Below are 21,540 nucleotides of genomic sequence, written 5' to 3' on the forward strand. Positions count from 1 at the left end.
TGCTTCTTCTTCCTTCTTCTTCTTGCGTTTGGGTGGCATTTTGTAATTGGGCAGAAAAGTCCCCATTGCAGCTCTTTGGGATCAGTTATTGGGTTAAAAGGGAAAATAATCCAGGTGTCAGTTCTTAATTGGATAGTTTAGTCTTAAAAGACCTTGTAAGAAGAGATTGTTGGCCATTTTGTGCCTTCTAATGAAAAGCTGTCGAACTTATGGTTGTGAGACTGTTTTACTGATAAGAAATAATAAACACTTGAGTCCAAACATGAACTACTGTCCCAAGTGCCTTCAATCTCTGTGACACAGAGAGACTGACAACTGCTACTGCCACAAACATCCACTGGAGTTTCCTTGAAGTAAAATCATGATGTTTCCACGTATGCTCCAAGCTTCAGTTACTGGAGACTGTAAGTGCTCCCAGAATTTTCACAAGGCTTCAAAAGTAGACATCTTCCATACATCAACTTGATTTCTTCAAACTAGAAGAAATCTAACCAGCCTTGTCCAAGTGGGACAAAAATATCTCTGGTTTTTAGGATGAAGACTTTATTCTCATAATTCTTCATTGCTACTTTTCTGGATACTTGTACATTAAACATTCCAAGTGCTGGAGATGGCTGTGCAGATCTTACTATATGCAAATGGAAATACAGGGATTTTGCCAGGTGCATGGGGGAATGGTAGAGATTGCTGAGCCCAGCAAACATCTGAAAGATCCCAAAATATACTTTGAGGGTTCTTAGGTTTTGCATTGGTCTTTGCTTACATAAAGGCAGTGAAGGTTTGGCTGGGAATCTTTGAAAAGGAGCTGACAGAGGTGAAAAAAATCTCACTGAAGTCCAGTGAGAATGAGGCATTAACTTCCTTTCCAAAAAACATTAATCACTAACAGACTTGTAACAAATAAATAAATAATGTGTGTAAAAGCAAAAAGGGCTGAAGGAACAAAATCATACAGTGTATATTAGCAGATGAGAATCCGGTTAGCTAGTAGATATTTCAGAGAGCAAGATTAATTTCCAGGCAGCTGTCTGGGGTGATGCAAGGTTAAATTTCTGAAGTTACTATAGAAGGCAAATGCACTTTGCCACATATAATACCAGAAACAAGGAAGGAGATGCAGGCAAGTTCATTTACTTCTTGGCTCAGACAAAGAACCTAAAAGGTGCGGTAATGGTAGTCACGAAAAACAGATTGCATTGACAGAAGTTGTTTTTAAAGAGAAAATATAAACTATTTTATACATATCAAAATAAGGAAACAAATACATTCTCATTTGGAAAAGACCAGAAATATGTGCCTGTATTTCATTTAGTATTTAAAACTGCCTTTAAGTGTTGTCACACAACACACATTACATAGAATAAAGTCATCTTCAAAGAGGTCAGAAAGCTTTTTTGTTATTACAACAGGGGTGTAAGAGCCAGAATCACAGCCTAGAGCATCAGAAGTGCTGTAACACCTCATCTTCAATGTGAAGTTGCCTCAAATGATCACGTTCCTGTTACACAGGCAAGAGGTTTCTACAACACAAAGCATATGCTTTCAGCACTCAGCTACAAACATTTGTTTCACTCTAATCTAGGCTGACTTATTTTAGATGAGCTGCAATTTGTTCCTTACATGTCCTGTGCTAGCTAAACTTCCAGTTTTCAGCCTGAACTATCCACAAATCCTTTCTTAACGTTAGGGGATGCCAGTGACTGCTGCAGAAAATGACTATGAAGCTGGGCAGGCAGCACACAGTAAATAAGGAGAGATGCACATTGCCTGTAGGTGAACTTTATCCTTTTGGAGATTTCTGGGTGGACTGTTTTGATGTGTACACTTGAATAACTTGCTGCTTCTGCTGTTGCTTAGAGACACACTTGTAAGTAAAAGAGAGTCTTCAGATCCTAGTCCTGGCTGAATGCCATTGTAGGAAGTAATTTAGATTAAGGATCTAGAGATTCTTCACTTAATTTCTTTATGATTTATTTCGAAAAGAAACACAGGAAGGACTGTCACTTTTGGGTTTTTTTCCCTCTTTTTTTCCTTCTGGGAAGCATTAATGCATGCTTTAATTTTTGAAGCCCTAAGACATGTGTAATGCAAGCAGACATGTTTCTCACATGTGGCACAAGAGGATCAAGTGAACCAAGAGTTTGAGAATTGCTATCAGACACTGCAGGGGGAAACTTAATCCCACACTCACAACTGTAAGCACTAGGGCAGGACTAAAATTTGCATTTCTGACAAATTTGTTCTGGAATATCCATTCCATGGCTTAGATCCAAACTGGAATGGGACCTGTGGAATTTTCTATGCACACTCTGGCAGACAAAATGAGCAGCAGGCTAAGCCAGCCTTGGCAGTCAAAGGGGTAGGGTTGTAAGTACATTGTTAGCAAAATCATAGGACGTTCTGGTCTTCATTTAACACCTTCAAGTGCTATCTCTGCAACTCTTGCTCTCTTTATCCCTCTACTTAGATTCAGCCTCTAGCAGTAGCTGCATCAGAGGCAGAACAGGAATGGAAATATTCTCTCTGTTACCAGTCAGTGTCACTTATTTATTCAACTGGCTGCCAAAATGTGCTGACTTTGCTTGTCTTTGTCCTCCACAACGCTTCTCTTGTTTCTATCAACTCAACAACTACAAAGTCATTAGTAAGTCAGTTTTTTATCCACATGACACCTCCAGGCTCCATAAGCAAGCTTTTGCTAAACAGACTATTGTTCAATGTCCAAAAATCACTTTCCATGGGAATGTTTATTGTTGATGTTGCCACAACTTCAAGTTCAGGGGGTACCAGCTCAGGTTACTTAACATGCAGTTCAAAACATCTGTCTGAATGATCAGTCTTAGGGAAAAAAGAGCAGATTTCACCCTGTCCCACATCCCATTATTTCACTTCACTAATTTCCTCTGAGCACCCCAAATATCTCATTCTCTCTTTGTCAATATTTGCATTTGAACTATTACAAATAATCATTGAGATACTCACCCTGTCTCCAGGTCGTACCATTGGTTCTTGTTTTGTGCCTAATTTATGTAGTATATTGTAAGCAACCTTCATACTTCTGGTCCAAAGTTTGCCTATTAACACAAAATTTTCAAAATTAATATAAAAATTCTTATGTTTTAAGGTTATTAATGAGAAAGAATACCTGAGAAGTCAAAACCACACAGTAGGAACATTTATATTAGTTTTCCAACTAAATATGACACCACTACTGGGACTACTGGAAATACTTAAATACTTATCAGAAATTTTCTTTGAACTTCTTTTTTCAAGACAGCAGCACTTTAAAAACAAAAATAAAAGTGAGAATAGCTTTCTTTATGGCAGAAGTGTTTTACTTTGGAGAAAACTGGATCTTGACTCTGAAATTAACTGTTAGAAGGGGCTGGTACATCATCAAGTCCAGACATCACCCTGCCACCTTAGCTGTCCAAGGTGGACTCAGCACATTTCAGCACAGACTGACCTCGAGGGTGATGTTCTGTTTTGAGCACAGCAATTCTCCCACCAAGGAAAAAGGAAAGGAGTCCCAAGAAGCAGAGGCAAAGAAAAGAAAACCCCAACAAACAGAAAATGGGCACACTGAAGCAGCAGGGACCCTCTGAACCTTAGCACATCCATATAGCTGGGCATCCTTCCATTTAACTTGGTTTTTCCTTCTCACCTGCTCCCACACCCTCCCTTCTCTCCTTCATTTCACTTGCCCCAGTTACCCCTCCTTACTGCGTCTCTCCTCCCCTTCTTCACCTTTCCAGCACCACTCTTATCTAATCCTTATCAAATCCCCACCCCAATATTCAATACAGAAAAGTTCTCACCCCAAGACCTCTTTGCCCACATTACAAGCCTTTCATTAATCCTTCAAGTGACTGGCATCTTTGCTCTTCCACATGCCCTTTGTTTAGAGACCTTGTTACTTCCATGTGAACAGCACCAAGTTCAGCAGCCCTTGTGCCTGGCTGGCCCCAGGTACTGCCTTTAAGCACTATTCATTCTGACAGCAACAAATCTTTAATTCATGCCCAGCAATGACTGAAATGATAATAGGTTCTGACAAAGGATTACCTATGGAGTTCAGCAGTTCAGGCCCCAAACATGCACTATTGCTATTTATAACTAAGCCAAGCAGTTGCTATAAAAAGAACCTCCACATCCTGGTTATAAAATGCAATACTACTGAATCATTTTCAAGTGCAAATCCGATGTAAATAGAAAGTAAGATGAGAAGGCCAGATTTTCTATTTTTTCCCACTGAAGGAAAATTGGAAGGGTCACTGCTGCTTGTTATGGAGAAAGTGCTAAATGCAATTATTTCTTATGAAAACAGTAATATAGTATCATTAAACTATGCTTTGCAAAGTTTTTAATTTATTAGAATTATTCCAGTATTTGCATGGTGAACTGTCTTGCTGCTCAGAAAGGAACACAATTCTGGGAACAGCACAGACACAGGAGCATGTCTGCAGGATTAACTCTCACAGAACTACCTGCATTTGATGGAAAGAAAGTCTTTGAAATCCTCCCTGCTGCTACAGTTAACACTTGAACTTGACAAGTGAGTGGGATAAAAAAAAGGAGGCCTTAAAAAAGGAAATAGTCTTTTTACTTAAGTTACTCAAGATTAAAGCTTCAGTGGCAACAAAGTTAAAAGAGCAATTAGTAATGATACAGAATATTGCAGAATGGAAATCAAAAGCCTGGAAAAAGTTCTGAATTGCAAAAGAGAACCATCTTTACACAAAACACTTTTAAACTTGAAGTGAACATTGAAGGAGCTGCTGTGAAAAGTTATGTCTGAGCTCTAAAGATTAAAGCTGTAACAGGTCTTGAATTTACATTTGTGACACATTCATACTAATTTTTCATCTATCAAATGTACCATCAAATATTTTCTTTAAAAATCTAAGGGCTAATCATATTACAGTATTTAGATGCATTCTTTCAGAGGTGCCCAGGTATGCAATACAATAATTTCCTCCTTAGAGTCCTGGATAAATGCCAAAATTAAGCTCTCTCAAAGTCTAACAAAATTTAAAGGAGTGGTTTCTAGTAGAGTTTAAAATAAGTTTAAACACATTTTGTCATTATGTTCTTTTACTGTCAAAATTTTATTTCATCTTCTAAGACACAGATAATATAAGACTGCCTTCCTAATTCCTCACCTTTCTGTTTGAATACACTTTGAACTGCACAAAAATGGCCACAATATTTTCTAGAGGCCAGAAAAGACTTGAATTTTCTGTCACTACAGCCCTTTCCTTCTCTATTTACTGGTGTGATACCAACCTGTGTTAAGTATCTGAGGCACACATGCCTCTGAGTATGAAACTGTGGCAAACTGGAGTGAAGCAGCTTGCTTGCATTCAGCTGGGAAGGGGCTGGAACACAAAGATCCTACAAGCTCTATAATGCCCAAGCCTTGCAGGCTCTGCCTCCCTCAGCTGCTGCCCCAGTTGGCTGCCAGGGGCAGGCAGGGACCCCCAGGCACTCTGGTGAGCCAGCAGAGCAAAGTCCAGGCAGATCCTGAACTGAATTGTTCAACGGGAACTCCGTAATTTCTCTAGCAGGGTATATAGCTGTGTTCCAAAAACTAAACTAAAAAGGGCCACAAAAGGAGCAGTTACCCAGAGGCTGGAGCTAGGGATGTATGGATGATCAAGGCCAGATCAGTGGCTTCTGGATGGGCACAAACTCCTGACCAGACGTGGACTGAGCCGTGGGTCTGTTTTGTCACCTTGGCTGTTTGCCCTCCCCAGCCTGACACCAAGAGAAACACAAAGGACTCCATGTCTGCAGGATAACAGCTCTGAGAAACAGAAGATGTTATACAAAAGGAAATCTTTGAAGTGTTTCCTTCCTTGGTTCTGCCTAGGCTGCAATTCAGAGCAACTCTTCCTTTGCAAACTTGAGGGATTAGACGCTGCTGGGAAAAAAAGCTGATTGCTAAAACCTCTGCACAAATCCCGATGCTATGACCTTGCTGTGACCTGCAGGCAGTGCCACATCTGTGCTGTGGGAGTGGGAGGCCTGCTGAGGGGCCAGCTGTGCTCCAGCCAAGGCTGTCACCCTGGGCTGGGGCTCAGGGCCCATCCCCATGCAGGATAAATCGCTTCGTTCCACGGGCTCCAGAGGAAATCTGGTTGGGCCGCCAGGGACACATCCCATTGTCCTCAGCCCAAGTTCAGTGAAGCACCAGCCCTCCTTGGACAGACACACTGCCATTAATCTTCTGAGCTGGCTTGGAGACAGCGGGGAGGATGTAGGAAACTCAAGCAACAGCTTCACTTGGTGGTGAGCGGAGCAGCCCGTGTCCCAGCTCAGTGCCAGAGCTCCTCTTTCCCAGCTGTGCCACATGCCTCAGCCCTTTCTGCAGCACAGCACAGTGCTGGAGCCTGGAGCTGCTCTGCTGCTTCCCTGCTATAAACACCACACCCTGTGAGCCCTCCTGCTCCTGGCACTCTTGTCCCCATCCCCACTGCAGCAGGGTCCTTGCAAACAACATTCCTACCCACCACACCAGCACAGGATTTGTGCCTGTCAGACCCTGATCTCACTAGACAAACCTTAACAGCTCTTTTCATGCATTTAAAAAATGAAGGATTGTCATGTCATCTACAGAAGTGTCCCATGGTGTTTAAGGCACAGGGGCTCCCTCTGGAAGGGGCTCAGGCCCTGCAGACCCAGGGCTGGCACCGCCAGTCACACACACATATTGTGGGTAACATCGGGCACTGGATGTTTAGGAACACAAATTACCCCTCCGTTTTCAGGTCACAAAACCATTTCCCATACAAAGCAGACTGGTAGAGTTCCCCTAGCTAATTTTGGAAAGCAAAACCCCAACAACAGGCAGTTGATGCACACCTTGTTGCTACTACAATTTATTACCTTGCTCCTACCTCCCACTGAGCTGCTAATTGCGCTGCTCCTTTCCAAAATCTTGTATAACTCCATGAGATGGTAAGAAACAGAGCTTTTCTGTCCATCTATGATTGCCTGACTTCTAATTGCTTATTTACTGAAATAAATCTTCCTCTAAAGATTTTCACTGAGCCACTTCTGTCACTCTGCCAGAGTGCTGCTGCCAGACTGCCATGCCCTAGCAGCACACTGCTGCAGGGAGGCCGCTCAGGTCCTTCACACACTTCCCACTGTCCAGTGAGTAACAGCAAGCACCCCTCTGCCTCTGAATGTGAGCCATATCTGGCAGACATCACATATGCAGAAATGCTGGGAAGGACAGGATGGAGAAGGCATCTTGCCTTCTGGCAGCTGTGACAAACACTCTTAGTACCCATGGGGAGCCAGGCCTTTTCCTCCTGCCACGGGGCTTTTGATTTAGTTGAGCAATATAAACTCTACATCAGCAATGATATGTTTTGTAATCAGTCATCTTCTTTTTTTTTTTAGCTCTACTCAGATGGCAATAAAATTTAGCAAGTGAAGGGAGTTAATACCCAGTCCCATCTGGTTAAGCAACACAGTATGAAGGTAAAGGAAACCACAAAGTGTTAAAAACCACACAAAAAGGGATCTGTTAACAAAAATTAGATATTTTTCACATGACACTGAGGTAAATCCCCTTCCTCTTCCTTTCCAAATCTGTAAAAAGACTAAATGTTTGTGTTGAATGTAAAGAGGGTTTTAATAGAAAAGCTGTATCAGGGAGAAAACTCAGAAAACAAACCACAGTGAATTTCCTGATTGTCTTCAGGACACTTTTCAGAACCACACAGCACTAACTCAACAAAGCCAAACCAGGGGGTGCTTACCAATCTCCGTGCACAGCAACTGCGAGGCTGCCAAAGTTTAACTGCAAATAATTTTGTCAAATATTCATTTTCTCAATACCACAGTACAACATTCCTTGTATTAAATAGAAACAAGAGCATTCATTAAATCTAGGGTAAATGGCAAACTTCCTAATGTTATGCAGGTAAAAGGGCTTTTTAATTTGCTTTGCAAAATAATAGTTGCAGCTTTACTGCTCTGGTAATCCTTTCTTCATGAACTCTTTACATCCAGCCTAAACAGAAAATGAAGTTGTTGTCTTTTGGGATAAAAAAATCCAGAGAAAAAGAACAAAAATATTCTGTTGCAGAGAATTAAGGACTCCAGACACACTCAGAATAGAAGCAATCTTGCTATAACAGTGCTTGATATTGAAGTGTGAATTATATAATCCAGCAATTTTCAGGCTTTTAATTAAAGAAATAAAGATTTAAAGTCTTGAACAATCATAAGATTAATATCTGTCTGGGGATTTATACCATGGCTATTCATACTTCTGTGAGTCCTGAGTTATTTCAGAGGTAAGGACAGTTTGGTTATGCAGCTGCTTGGTCAGAAGGATCTTTAATCTGTCTCTCTGCTGCTGATAATTGTGAAATTCCAGGTCTGGGGCATTCTCACAGAAAGGTCAGGAAAGGGTGTACATTGCACACCAGGTGCAGAATGGCTTGGGGTTGGCTGGTTTTGGCCTGCTGCTGCCTTTAAGGTATGCCAGGATATCTCCAGTATGAGCAACATCACCTCTGCTGAGGCAGGATCCCTCTGGCCCCAAAATGTTTAGTTGCTTTAAAATTACTTTTAAAATCAGCAATTCATTTCCAAACAAATGCCATTTGCCAAGCATTTCCTTCTCCACAGAATCCAAATGGAAGAAGCTGTCCTCTGCCCAGAGAGTCACATCTGCTCTTTTTTCTGAGCCTTGAAGTCTCTGGGGGTCTCTGATGTGGGAAACACTACATCAGAGCTACTGAAAATGGTTTCAAAAATCTGATTACAAATAGTGTAAGATAAAGGAAATTATATTCTTTGAATCAGACAAATTTAACTGGTACTTATTTTGTTGTTTTTAACAATGGTTACAAAAAGAAAGCTCAAAACTTGTTTATTGATTAATTACTTTCAACACTTTACTTTTTTCCCAGCTGTTCTGGTTCTCTTTAGAACAACCATTTTAAGTAAGAAAAGTAGTTCTGGTATCATAAGAACTACACAGGATTTAATTGTCCTTTATTCACATTTCTCCTCTAAGAAATCACTAAGCAGTTCATTATTAATACCAAAACCAAATGCCTCACTACTCTGATTAACTTTAAGCCAGAAATTGTCTTCCTTTTCCTCAAAGTACACATTACTTTTCTAGTCAGAGTTCAGACTCTCATAAAACCTGATAAAGACATATTTCCTTCCCATATCTCAGACATTTCAATTTATGCATATTCAGCGATTTGATTTATAAAGGGATTGAGAATAACTTAACTAAGATGTTCTCCACTTAAACAAGTTCCCAGAGGAACAAAATATTTGAGAAATAAGTGATATTCATAGTGTTTCATTCATTAGAAAGAATTTAAGAATTTTGAGTACATTAAATAAAGATTACAACTGGGGCATTGAGAAGAGCTTCAAGAACTGAGGCAAACGCTTCAAACACTTGCTTGAAAAAAAGGATCAAGTCTGCAAGTGCAGTTATACATTTATTCTATCTAAAGTAATCTGAGACACGTGGAAAAAGCCAGTCCTGACATGCTATGAATATAAGAAGCTCAAAAAACATGCAGAAAAAGACAGGAGATACAAGGCAATACAAATTTGATGAACTCCTGAAGATAAATGGGAGGGCAGCAATGATTTTAAGCAACAGCTGGAAGTGCAACTTTAAATTGGTTCCCCTCTGGTCTAGAAGCCCTTCCCAACCTGGAGCATTCCCCTCTCAAAGCCACAGGAACACAAATCCTCATCAGCACCCTCAGGGGAGAAATCCCAGTGCCCCAGCTCTGTCTGCCATGGCTCTGTCCTGAGCCCTCAGAGGTGCCCCTGCAAGGGACAGCAAAGGGAAGTTGTGAGGAAGACTTTGGAGAAGCAGAATTTTGTGGGCTCTCAGAGCTCCTTTTCAGCACGCAAAGCCACCAAGGGAAAATAAGAAAGCATCCTGGATGGATGCAAGAGGCCAGCACGGTGTTTGTCAGGGCCAGGAGAGAGCCTGATGTAAGAATCAAGACCAAGGTCACCAAGGTTTCACCAAGTAGATGCAGCAAAATGCCTCACTTAGAAAAGATTTCCTCCTAAAATAACCTGTGAGGTTTGGACACAGAATGGCTGAGAAAGAAAGAAAAGGAAAGAGAGAAAGAGAGAGAGAGAGAGAGAAAAAGAGAGAGAGAGGAAGAGAGAAAGAGAGAAAGAGAGAGAGAGAAAGAGAGAGAGAAAGAAAGAAAGAGAGAAAGAGAGAAAGAAAGAGAGAAAGAGAGAGAGAAAGAGAGAAAGAGAGAAAGAGAGAAAGAGAGAAAGAGAGAAAGAAAGAGAGAAAGAGAGAAAGAGAGAAAGAGAGAAAGAAAGAGAGAAAGAGAGAAAGAGAGGAGAGAAAGAGAGAAAGAGAGAAAGAGAGAAAGAGAGAAAGAGAGAAAGAGAGAAAGAAAGAGAGAGAGAAAGAGAGAAAGAGAGAAAGAAAGAGAGAGAGAAAGAAAGAGAGAAATAGAGAAAGAGAGAAAGAGAGAAAGAGAGAAAGAGAGAAAGAAAGAGAGAAAGAGAGAAAATGAGAAAGAGAGAAAGAGAGAAAGAGAGAAAGAAAGAGAGAAAGAAAGAGAGAAAGAAAGAGAAAGAGGGAAAGAGGGAAAGAGAGAAAGAGAGAAAATGAGAAAGAAAGAAAGAGAGAAAATGAGAAAGAAAGAAAGAAAGAAAGAAAGAAAGAAAGAAAGAAAGAAAGAAAGAAAGAAAGAAAGAAAGAAAGAAAGAAAGAAAGAAAGAAAGAAAGAAAGAAAGAAAGAAAGAAAGAAAGAAAGAAAGAAAGAAAGAAAGAAAGAAAGAGAAAGAAAGAAAGAAAGAAAGAAAGACCTGAGCTGTGTATGGCACTCTAGTTACAGCCTCAAAGATGGATGGGAAGCAATATTGTCTACAACAATCCACAAAAAAGGAGGTAAATATGCTTGGTGCTAAGGGCATTAGGACTGCTGCTCAAGAGGGGCCTTGATCTAGCTGATAGCTACAGAGACACTCCTGGAAATTCTTGGAAAGGTGGAAAAAAGTGTGGGATAAGCAGGCAAACCTGCAACTCACTCATGCAGAGACAAAAAACTGGAGAAGATACTGAGAATGAAATCAAAAAACATCAAGGAGAAGCTTCCTCTTAACTGGAAAGCTGGAAGATAAAGGAAAAGGGTTTCCATGACAAGGGAGTGTGAGAAAAGACTGAAGCAAAAAACAGAGAGAGTAAATAGGGGTAAAATATTCAAGAGGAGGTGCAAGTGATGACAACATCTCAAAAACCAACACTCTGGAAAATTAGAATTATTCTTATAATTCATGAAGATTTGTGAAATATATGAAAATTCATAATGGTATTTCTTTAAATAACTGTGGAATACACACTAGAGGCTACTGAAAATCATCAGGGCTTATAGTTGAAATTTTAGTTACCTGATCATAGCAAGCACATGAGGAAATTGAGCGTCACAGTAATACCATGTGGCAGGATTGTGGCTAAGCTCATCCTTCAAAAGTTTATTACTACCAGGGCCAGTGGAACTATGCACAAGGATAAAAAATCATGAGTAGGAGTGTCTTTAATGATTTCAAGCTTTAATGTCTATTAATTTTCAAGTTATAAACTGCCATGCCTGCAATTGCTAGAAAATGACAGGCACAGAAGGTGGACTAGCTACAGCAAAATCATCCATAAAGTCACCAGTGAAATGGCAGGTGGCTGTATTGTTAATGACATTTCCAAAGTAGTTTTCATTTAAGGAAACTACTATGGCATAGTAAATTAACATTTCCCATGAAAAAAATATCAGTGTTAAATGCACCCAGCAGAGAAGAATTCGGCAAAATTATGAAATGTTTTGGTTTGCAATTTATTTTATCTATAAAAACAAGACAAAAAAAGAAAAAAAAAGAACTGATTTTTGCCTGACCTCAGGAAACTACTCAAAGGCAACAGGAAAACCACATCCCAAAGTGCTGCCAAATGAAAGGTGAAAAAACACGAATTTTAGTCTTACTTTTCTCAAGATTCAGACAACGCAGAAGAGGAAAGAGTTATTTTAGAACAGAGAAGCAGGCTAGGTGGCTCCATGAGCCATGCAGATATGTTCCTTGGGCTGATTTGCTCACCCTACAGCCTCAGGCAAAGTGGGACATATGCTCAGACTCTCTGGACAGAATCCCAAATTCAGAAAAATGGTCTGATTCTCAGTAATAGCTTAATTTCCTTTCCTGTCCAATTTATTTAAAGCATTCAGTGGATGACATGACTTCTGCAAACATGTAATTGCAAACTTTAAAATTCTTCCCTAGTTTCCAGTAAATGTCCTTAAGGAAGAAAAACATTCATCAATGGTGAATAGTATGTTTGCCCCTAAATTAAGTCAATTTTTAACTCTGAAGCACCTGAAGGGAAAATGTTTCATGCATGACCCTCAGCTGCAAAGGTTCTCTTATGCTTTAAAAGCCTTTAACTGTATTTGCAGTGCCTAACTTGTGGCAGAGAACTTTTTGGCCAGAGACATCTGGGTCTGATTCCTGAATGGAAATGAATGTTCAGCACTGAACAAAACAGACAGACCTCTATATCAGAGCATGTAACAACATTCTCTGCACAGAAATCCAAGTCCCTGAGAAGGTAGAAATAAAAAAGCAAAATAATTTTTATATCCATCTCAATAGCATACAGATATGTTCCAACTCACTTTCAAAATCTGACAGTTATTAATAATAATTCCTTTGAACATCCCCCAAATGTCCCCTGAACATCTCAAAATCAGAAGCAATATGGGAGTTATTTGTCAGAGAATATCCTTATGTTGATTTTTATTTGGCCTTTCTTGGTTGCAATACATTGTCAAGCAGTGTATATTGAACTACCTGAACATACCAAAGGTCACTCTAAAATATATCCTGGCAAATCTGTTTCAAGGGGGTACATTTGCTAGTTGTACAATTAACCCATCAGGAGAAATAATTCAAATCACACTTACTACAATGTCAGTAAAAAAAGGGGAAAAAAATCCTATTAACTTCTTCAGGAAGCTGATGAATTTTGCAGACCAGGTTAGGCTTTTGCAGAACAAAGCCTGGCTGATATCCAAGGGCAATGGATTTGGACATCAACTTTCAGGAAAATCTGACCTAGGACACATTTCTATTTAAAAGGTGGGTTTAATTTATAATCTGCTATTCCATGGGTATATCTACTCAGCTCTTTTCCTCTGTCTGAAATAAATCATACTGTGACATCTCAGCAAGCCGTACTCAGACATCAACAGCTTCAGAGCTGTCTTACCCTACTCACAAATGGAACAGGTGCATTATTATGAGGCTTTTTTCACTCTACATTCACGCATTCACTACACACACCATAGAGAATATATAAAAGCAACAGTTCGAAGAGTGCTCACCGTAAGTGAGAATGTACAGTGGTTTCCCATTGGTATCCATAGTGGTTAGGCAAGGAGCCTTTGGTGAGATGGTTCCCCATCGCTGCAGGGCTGCTTCCAGGGAAGGGGGCCAGTTTGTAACCACTCCTAACTGCTCCCCACGCATGGCCAACATCTGAGCGCCCTCTGGCTTTGGCTGGTTTGGATCTGGCTGTTGAACTTATGATTATGAAAAGATATACAGTTATCATGTAAATTCTATACCTTGTGTACACCTGTGTAATCAAGAGAATAAGTTACCTTTGCAAAATGTTCTAAAAACAGTGACATGTAAGAAGGTATTGAGAAGCAACAGAGAAATGTAACAGAATAATTTCCTTTTAAATTTAGCACAGATCAAGCAACTGATGCACCTCAGGAATGAAAAGTCCTTGTTCTTACACTGGTTCTACAATAAGGGAAAGAAACTGCTGAGGCAGCATGCATATATTTATCTTCAAAACAGTAAACCTTTCTTTATTCCTAAAGAGAGATGGAGCATACTTTTTCCTGGATAAAAAAGCAGAATTGAGATGAACTGCAGAGCTACTGACAAAAATGTACTTTAACATGTAACAGACTGATTTAAGTCATGTTCTGTTACACGTTTTCTTATAAATTCCTGTGAAGACTATTTAAATTTCCACATCCTGAAGAATCCTAATTCTCAAAGTGCTGGTCTTTTTTTTAAAAAAGTTCAATTTATTGGCTTTATCTTTGTTTCTATCTTACATTTAGTTCATTTTTCATACTTCACTGTTACACAAAGGATGTTGTAAAACATTTAGCATGCTCCCTCACTAACATATTTTCTCTCATTGGTGTTCCAAAGCACTGGCTGTAACCCACAGCTGAATGCTCTCAAAGCAAAGCTTCCCTACACACTCTTCTGTCATTTCTTTGCAAGCACAACCAGGAGCTGAGCAGACAAGAAACACTTTTGACTCCATAGCACTATGTCCAAGCTTACTGCCAGCAGTTCCCACTGAATACCATTGGGTTTTTGGTACTTGCCAGTGCAGGAAGGGCTTACTTCTCTTTCTATAAAGTCAACATAGGAGACAAACATTTTACAGAGTTTTAATAAGTGATCCCCAAACCTTTTGAAAAATGGTAATTTTACCTTCTAACAATTCCTCAAAGTCATCTACAAAGAACTCCCGTAATGGCGGTCGTTTGGGCCGTTTGAGGGTATTGACCAGCTGCTGGATCTTTGCTGACACTCTGCTGCTCACTGGCACTCCTGCAGGACAGGGATCAATGGAGACATCAGTCAGTGGCTGTGCTGCACCCACCAGACATCAGGGGGGTGAGGAAAGGTCTAGGACTGCAAGGCCACCACAACTACAGTTTCATGCCATACTGTGACTCAAGTGTTTAACATCAAAACACGCAAGCAAAAAGGAACAGTGACACCTAATGTAAATAAAACCAATACAGTAATGTCAGAGCAAGGCTGCAAAATTAGAGAGGAAGCAGCACACAGACTGAGGGAGAGAAGTACAGTGGGAAAAATGTCCCTACAGCAAAATTCAGTACCCTGAGAGTACTGCCTCAGCAATGGTCAGTGAGAAAACTGGACTGGCCCTCCCCATGATCAATGGCCATACCAACACTGATTGACTAGACCGCAGCCTAGTGAAGAGTGTGGGTCATAGGCTCTGCCCCATCATTTATTCTGAGTTATTTTTACACTGCAGGGGACATCTGTCCAGCATCCATCTAAAATATGGTTCATGTCTTTGTATTACTTCAGCATGCCCCTGTATTCTCTGAACATCCCTGCAGCCAATCCCACCAGCCAGCAATCTCCAAAGGGAGCTGCTTGCCCATACAGCACTTTGGAACACATAGCTCTGAGCAGCAGCCTGGGGCAAGGGGCATTTTTATAAAATAGTCCTATCAATCACCTCTCCCTACCTTTTCTCTAGTTGAGTGCAAAACCTCTCCAATGTGCACATCATCTGTTCCTGAACTAATAGCTTTCTGTCACCGCATTGCAGGAATTTCAACTTCTTACCGTCCATAAGGTTGGCTCCAAATCTTTTACCAAGTGGTGTTTAGAGCTGAAGCTACTAAATTTAGATAGACTGCACTTGGTCAATAATTCTATGCTGTGCTGAAATATTGTTTGGTAAGTTTTAGAAAAGAGGAGCACTAAATAAGGAAGGGTTTACAAATAACTGTTAAAAAAAAAAAAAAAAAGCCAAAAAACCAAACTAACAAAACATTAGAGAATAAAATTTCAAACATGTCAATTTTCAAGATGCAGCCATGCTAGGATCTCACATTCTTTGTCATTTAAAATAAACAGACTAGCTGTAACCAGGCAGCATGATAATGGCAAATCTAAAGAGATTCTCTGGGGGTTTTTACCAAACAGTTTCTATGGGGAGTCAACTCCACTGATTAAGAAATATTTCTCTATGTTATCTTCATTGATATCAGCTTATTTTAGAACTGTAAAGGTGCTGCAACTTTGTGTTTATAAGTGAAAAGTGCCCGGGAAGAAAACCATGAAAAACACCCAAAAACCAAGAGCAGATGCATACAGTAACCACTAAAAAGGTCAGGATACTCAAAAAAACCCCAGTTCAGTTTTGGGACATACCATCACCAGTCTCCATAAGCTCAGCATTGCCATACTTTGGTGCCACCCGTGCCGTTGATCCTTGTGGTCTTTCTACTTGTATTGAGTGCTCTGAGGTGTAAGTGGTAACATCTGGAGGGGCAGAATGATTTTCTGTGAAAAGTAAGTTAAAAGGTTTAACCGTGTACCTCTAATGTCAAAGGGCAGAAAAGCAAAAGGCAGAGGAAAGGAGACCATTTGAGGTTTTTTTCCCCCAGCACACGAACAGGTGTTAAAATTAATGCACAAAATTATTATACTAAACTATAATGTGTAGTATAATTTCCATAAATAAAATTTGCACTGATTAAAACAAGGCTGTATATCTGCAATCACACAACCAATAGGCTAAAAGAATTATACAATTAGGTTGTAAGTTCTCCACTGACATCTGATTTTACTTAAAGCTTGTGGACGTCTGCAAATAGAAAAGACCCAGACAAATACACTTCTCATGGATTACTGTGTTAGTTTTTCTAAGTAAAAAGAGCACAGCATGTTGTCAATCATTTGCAGGAGCCAATGCATATCACTTTTATAACCTCTGTATTTTGACTATGTCAGTTTTAGTTAGGAAAGGAAAAAAGTCAATCATAGCAGGTTTGGAGACCAGAGGCAAAAAATAAAATGTAAAGAAACATGAACTTTGCATTCTTCACGGACACTTGCTTGTCTACTATTTTTAGACAGAGATATTTCAATTCTTCCGCATAACAAAGCCTTGCCTTCCAGAGGGCAAACACGATTTGGTCTGACTCATGCCAGCACTGCTGAACAATTCCACAGAGATAATCTTTCTCTTCCATGGCCTGATAACTCAGTATGCTACCACAGTTCATCTTCCCGTGTTTTCAAGTCTGAATCTGTATTTTCTACGTATTTATGCTATTTCTATAGATTGTCCCATAAATTTTTTGCAGGTTTTTATCCACATTAGATTAGATGGAGATAAACGCCACAAGCAAATAACAACTTTTCTTTCAATTGACATAAATGATCCCCAGCAGCCTCTAAGTTACAAGAGAAGGCAGGTCTTCACTCTGCTGCCATGAAAGTGAAGAGAAATGTATTCTATTTAACAATACGCTAAGAATCTTTCAAAATACAAAAATTCTGGAAAAATGTCATCGTGTTCCAATACTGTTTTCAAGATGTGCTTCTTACTAAACTTTAAGCTGTAAGCACTAGAACACCAACTTCTACAGTAAATTTAATCTCAAACATAATTTTAAAGCACTTTCATTTTTATGAGTTTTGAACTTTGAAGCACTTTGATTCTTTTGCATTTAATCCCAAATTTATGCACCATCAACACAGAAAACTAATTTTTTTGCTACACATACCAGAAAAGGATGCTCATAGATGCTTATTTTGCATGCTTCTCATTTAAAGGTAGCATTTGACAGACAATCATAATGCAGATTTAAGACATGACATTCACTCCTGCAGCTGTTATTTAATGTTTATATTCATGAACATCATAAGGGTTCAGTTCTATCACCCAATCATATTATCTCGTTGAGGAAGACGTGAAATGGCTTTTATTGAGCAACCCAAAAACATCTTGTGTTCTACAAGTGTCCAGTTGGAGCTTTTGCTTCTGATCACATCCATTGTTAAAATTTTACTGAAATAAACACCTTACATTGTGCTATGTGACCAACTGAAGTACAGTAGATTGAAGTTTATGCTGGTAGTTGCTTGAATAATGTCTTCATTTAAGGTCTTAATTTCTTGTCATTATCAACTGTTTTAGACTCAGCACAATTTTTTGCCCTTTCCTGTTAAGTGGCAAGAGCTTTGTATAGATCGTGATTGTATTACTCAATAACTGAGTCAATTAAAAAATGCTGATGATTATATTTTTCTCTTTACTTATAATGCAGTTTTACAATGCATATGGGGGATCATGACTAAGAAAATAATTGTACTTAGCTATTAGTAACATGAGAAAGTATTTTTAAAGTGAGCTGTATTTGCTTACATCTTTCCAGTGAAGTATTCCCATCTTTCAGACTTTAGAAGGCTCCTTTTGAAGAGGAGTTAAAGACTAATTTATTTTTTTTTTTAATGCATGGGGCAGAAGATACATGAGCAGGGATGCTCTCCCTTCAGAACTCTGTGCCTAAAACCAAATTCTTCTTTGTTACACATGGTGCTGAGCAGGGGGAAAGGACATAACAAGAGTCCTGCTCTTTTGTAAAATGCCTTCCTTCTGAACAAACAGCACTTGCACTTGAAGTGGCCTAAAAGAAACTCTCTTCCCAAGGTTGCCACCATGGCTCAGTCAAGGAGTTCTCATGCCCTGGCTGCCCAGCTGCTATTTACTTTTATCTTGCAGAAAAGGAATAAGAAAAGGAATACTGAGGTTTGTCTTGATGTGTTCCTTTATGGTATCTGCTTAGCAGATGTTTTATCATGGCACCATCTACAGTGCTAAGTTTCATCCATTAGATTTACAAATCTTTGGTCAGCTAGCATCCCAGAGTCAGGCTTGGAGAAATGAAAATCATACAAAGATTTGGTCTGAATGACTTCTAAAGAAAAAGATAATTGTTATGTTATGTGAAATGTACCCTTATTTTTTGTATAGAACAGTCAATCCAACCTTTGGCTATGGACACAATCTGTAGAGAGTTTTTTGGTCTTGTGTCAGGTAACTTGAAGATTTGTTGGAGGTTTCATTAAGAATCATGACCCTGACACATCTGTTCACTAAAAAGTAGAAACTGACAGCTGCATGACTTCAAAGCACTTCCTCCGTCAAACATCCATATTTGCAACACCTCCTATTCCCATCTCTTCCAATATCCTTGCATTAGGAGATCACAGACAGAACAGCTGTTTCCAGTTAAGGCTCTCTTCATTTCTGCCACTGGAGCAATATCATTTACCCCATTTCATGAAGATCAGAAAGGTCCAAAAAAGCAGAACACATTCATGGAGGGATAGAGCACTGACAAAGCCCCACGTCTGAGGAGAAGCAAAGGAGTGCAGGAATACTTTCAGTGCAGGTTTGGAAGCTCACATAAGCACCAGGTACTTGAAAAGTCTCCAGGAACTCAAAAAGCATTCCTGGAACACTGTACTTGAAGAAAATGCAGCTTTTACTCCCAAATAAACTGGCTCTTCTGGTTGTCAGGGAAGGGAAATCCAGAGTCAGATCTTTCCATTAGCTGGGTTTTTCTTGTATTGATATCCAGGTGACAGATTGTATTTTAGTCTCCTGTATAAGTTAACATTCCCCCTCAGAGCACAAGAATTTCCAATCTGTCTGAAAACTATCAGCCATGCTTATGGCACATGGTTTTATATTTATTTGATTAGCAATCTATGTAGCCTTTAGTGTGGATAGAAGCCTTTGATTTTCAAACAGAAACATATTTGAAGCATATAAAAGAAATATTAAATGCATCTATAGGATCAAAACTTTGAAGTGAGATTATTAACTTTATATAGATTTACAATGATAGGCAAGCATTGCGTAATTTTCACCACATGACCTTTGTGAGCTTTGGGGTGGGCTTTCTGTCCCCGATTTTTATATTCACAGAAATCCAAACCATGTAATACCAACAAACAAAACCTTGAAGATCTTAGAAATCTGCACAATACTGACCTCAAGAAGGGTCAAAATATCAGATATTTTTAACAGATTTCACTGGTTTGACCTCTAAATTCAAGAATTACTGAACACAGCTGTGAACACACCTATGCCAAACCAAAGACTTTGCCTGTAGGTTAATGCAGACCCCTGAGCATCTTAAAGCTGTGAATAAATATTTAGATGATATCTATCCCAAATAGAACTCTGGCCACAACAAAGCAGCAGCAGTCAAATTAAATGAACAATATAACATTAAAATAATATAATAGCTTATGCAAATTATCCAAACTATTCACAAAGATAACTCTGATTATATTATAGCCAAAGCTTTTTATCAAATCTCTTTTCAGAACTGCATTAGTACACTTAAATTGGAAAAATATCTCCCTTTTACTCTGTGATGCACTCGGGAGGTAAAATCCTAGTGGACATCAGAATGGAGGGCTTTTTTGGGTTATCATTAAGGTCCTTCCCGTCGCACCTTGAATTTGTATTAATTAAAATTGGCACCTTCAGAGTATGGCCTTACATAAACACAGTTGATTCCTCTCTTGCAAGCTGGTCTGTCTCTGGAGAACAACTCCTGGACCAAACAAACATCAAGGCATAGTAACACATGTTCTTTGTGACCAAGAACAAACTGGCTCTGATAGCTGAGGAGCCTTAAGGAACAGGATTACTCTTCTCTCCTACCAAAGATTATTATTCATCTACCATCACTGGCCCACTGCCTTGGAAAGAGTCAGGCTTTCTGTAGGGTTACTTCAAACCTATCACCTCTTAGAATACATTTAATGCATAATCTACCTTCTTGGATAGGAACAAAACAAAATAACAATTTAATTTCAAATTCTTAAAGAATGCAGCTCACCCATGAAGAAATACATATTACAGTTATAACTGTGCAGCTGCTCTTACATTTCCAGTGATTTTAGCAACCACAAGATCCCAGTCTCATCAATCAGATTTTGTGCCCCAATGACATTTACATTACTACAGCTCAATTAGTGTCCAAGAAGAGATGCAATTTAAGGTATCTTATTGTCAGAATGAATGAAAACATGCATACACTGAGGTAAGCTCAACGGCTTCCTTCAAAGGCAAGATCTTTCTAGTCAACAAGGCACAATAAAACATGTATACATAAGAAACAGTAGTTTCCCTCTTCTACAGAATAGTGCCATCTTAATTTAGCTCCATAAATGCTGTATTATTTACCACAAACTCAGTGATTATAAAAGACTTACTGTGCCAGATTTAAAATTACTAAAATGTCAAATTATAAAGAAGCTATATTTAAAGACATATTAAGACTTTGTGTATGAGTAATGCAACCTTTCAGAGTTTGGATAAATTTAATTCTCTATGCTATAATTTCCTGTAGCATTTCAGGATGAAGTCATAGAAAATAATCAAATGCAATGATTAATGTGTTCCCAATGTATGTGTTTCTAAAACAAGGTTCTAAGCATTCACTTAGCATGAATTTATGAATACAATACAAGCTCTTCCCCTGACTGCAATTCAGCCATTCTGGATCGTGATGGGAGGATTACTGAAAATACAGGTGTTACATCAAGCTGTACTCATAGCAAAACCCAGGGGATATGTACTCCCTTTCCAGCACATAAAATCATGAACACTGCTGATGCTTTCATGTATCTCATGACATGTACTTGAAAAGGAAATGTCAGCTGAAGAACAGTCACACGCAACTGTAGTAACACTGTAGTAAGGTTGTTTTATCTGTTCCAACAAAGACTGCAACAGGTTTTCAGTGAGAGTCTAAAATACATACCCCAGCAAGAACATACACAAAGCAAAGGCCTTGTATGATAAGCATCTGAAGAGTGAATGGAAACCAAGCCTTGCTTTCCACATATCCA

General features: G+C 39.2%; 1 protein-coding gene across 2 annotated transcripts in view; it reads right to left on the bottom strand.

Annotated features, from left to right (window-relative positions):
* DIP2C (disco interacting protein 2 homolog C) overlaps positions 1 to 21,540 on the bottom strand; it is a 313,009-nt gene that overhangs the window by 94,556 nt on the left and 196,913 nt on the right. For both annotated transcript variants that reach the window (XM_059471165.1, XM_059471173.1), the window contains 4 exons: positions 16,030 to 16,161; positions 14,542 to 14,661; positions 13,401 to 13,598; positions 2,983 to 3,074 (listed from right to left, as the gene is read on the bottom strand). In XM_059471165.1, coding sequence (XP_059327148.1) covers positions 2,983 to 3,074; positions 13,401 to 13,598; positions 14,542 to 14,661; positions 16,030 to 16,161 — 542 coding nt within the window. The remainder of the gene's footprint in view (positions 1 to 2,982; positions 3,075 to 13,400; positions 13,599 to 14,541; positions 14,662 to 16,029; positions 16,162 to 21,540) is intronic.

Source organism: Ammospiza nelsoni, chromosome 1, assembly GCF_027579445.1.
Source record: "Ammospiza nelsoni isolate bAmmNel1 chromosome 1, bAmmNel1.pri, whole genome shotgun sequence".
In the NCBI taxonomy this organism is placed as follows: Eukaryota; Metazoa; Chordata; class Aves; order Passeriformes; family Passerellidae; genus Ammospiza; species Ammospiza nelsoni.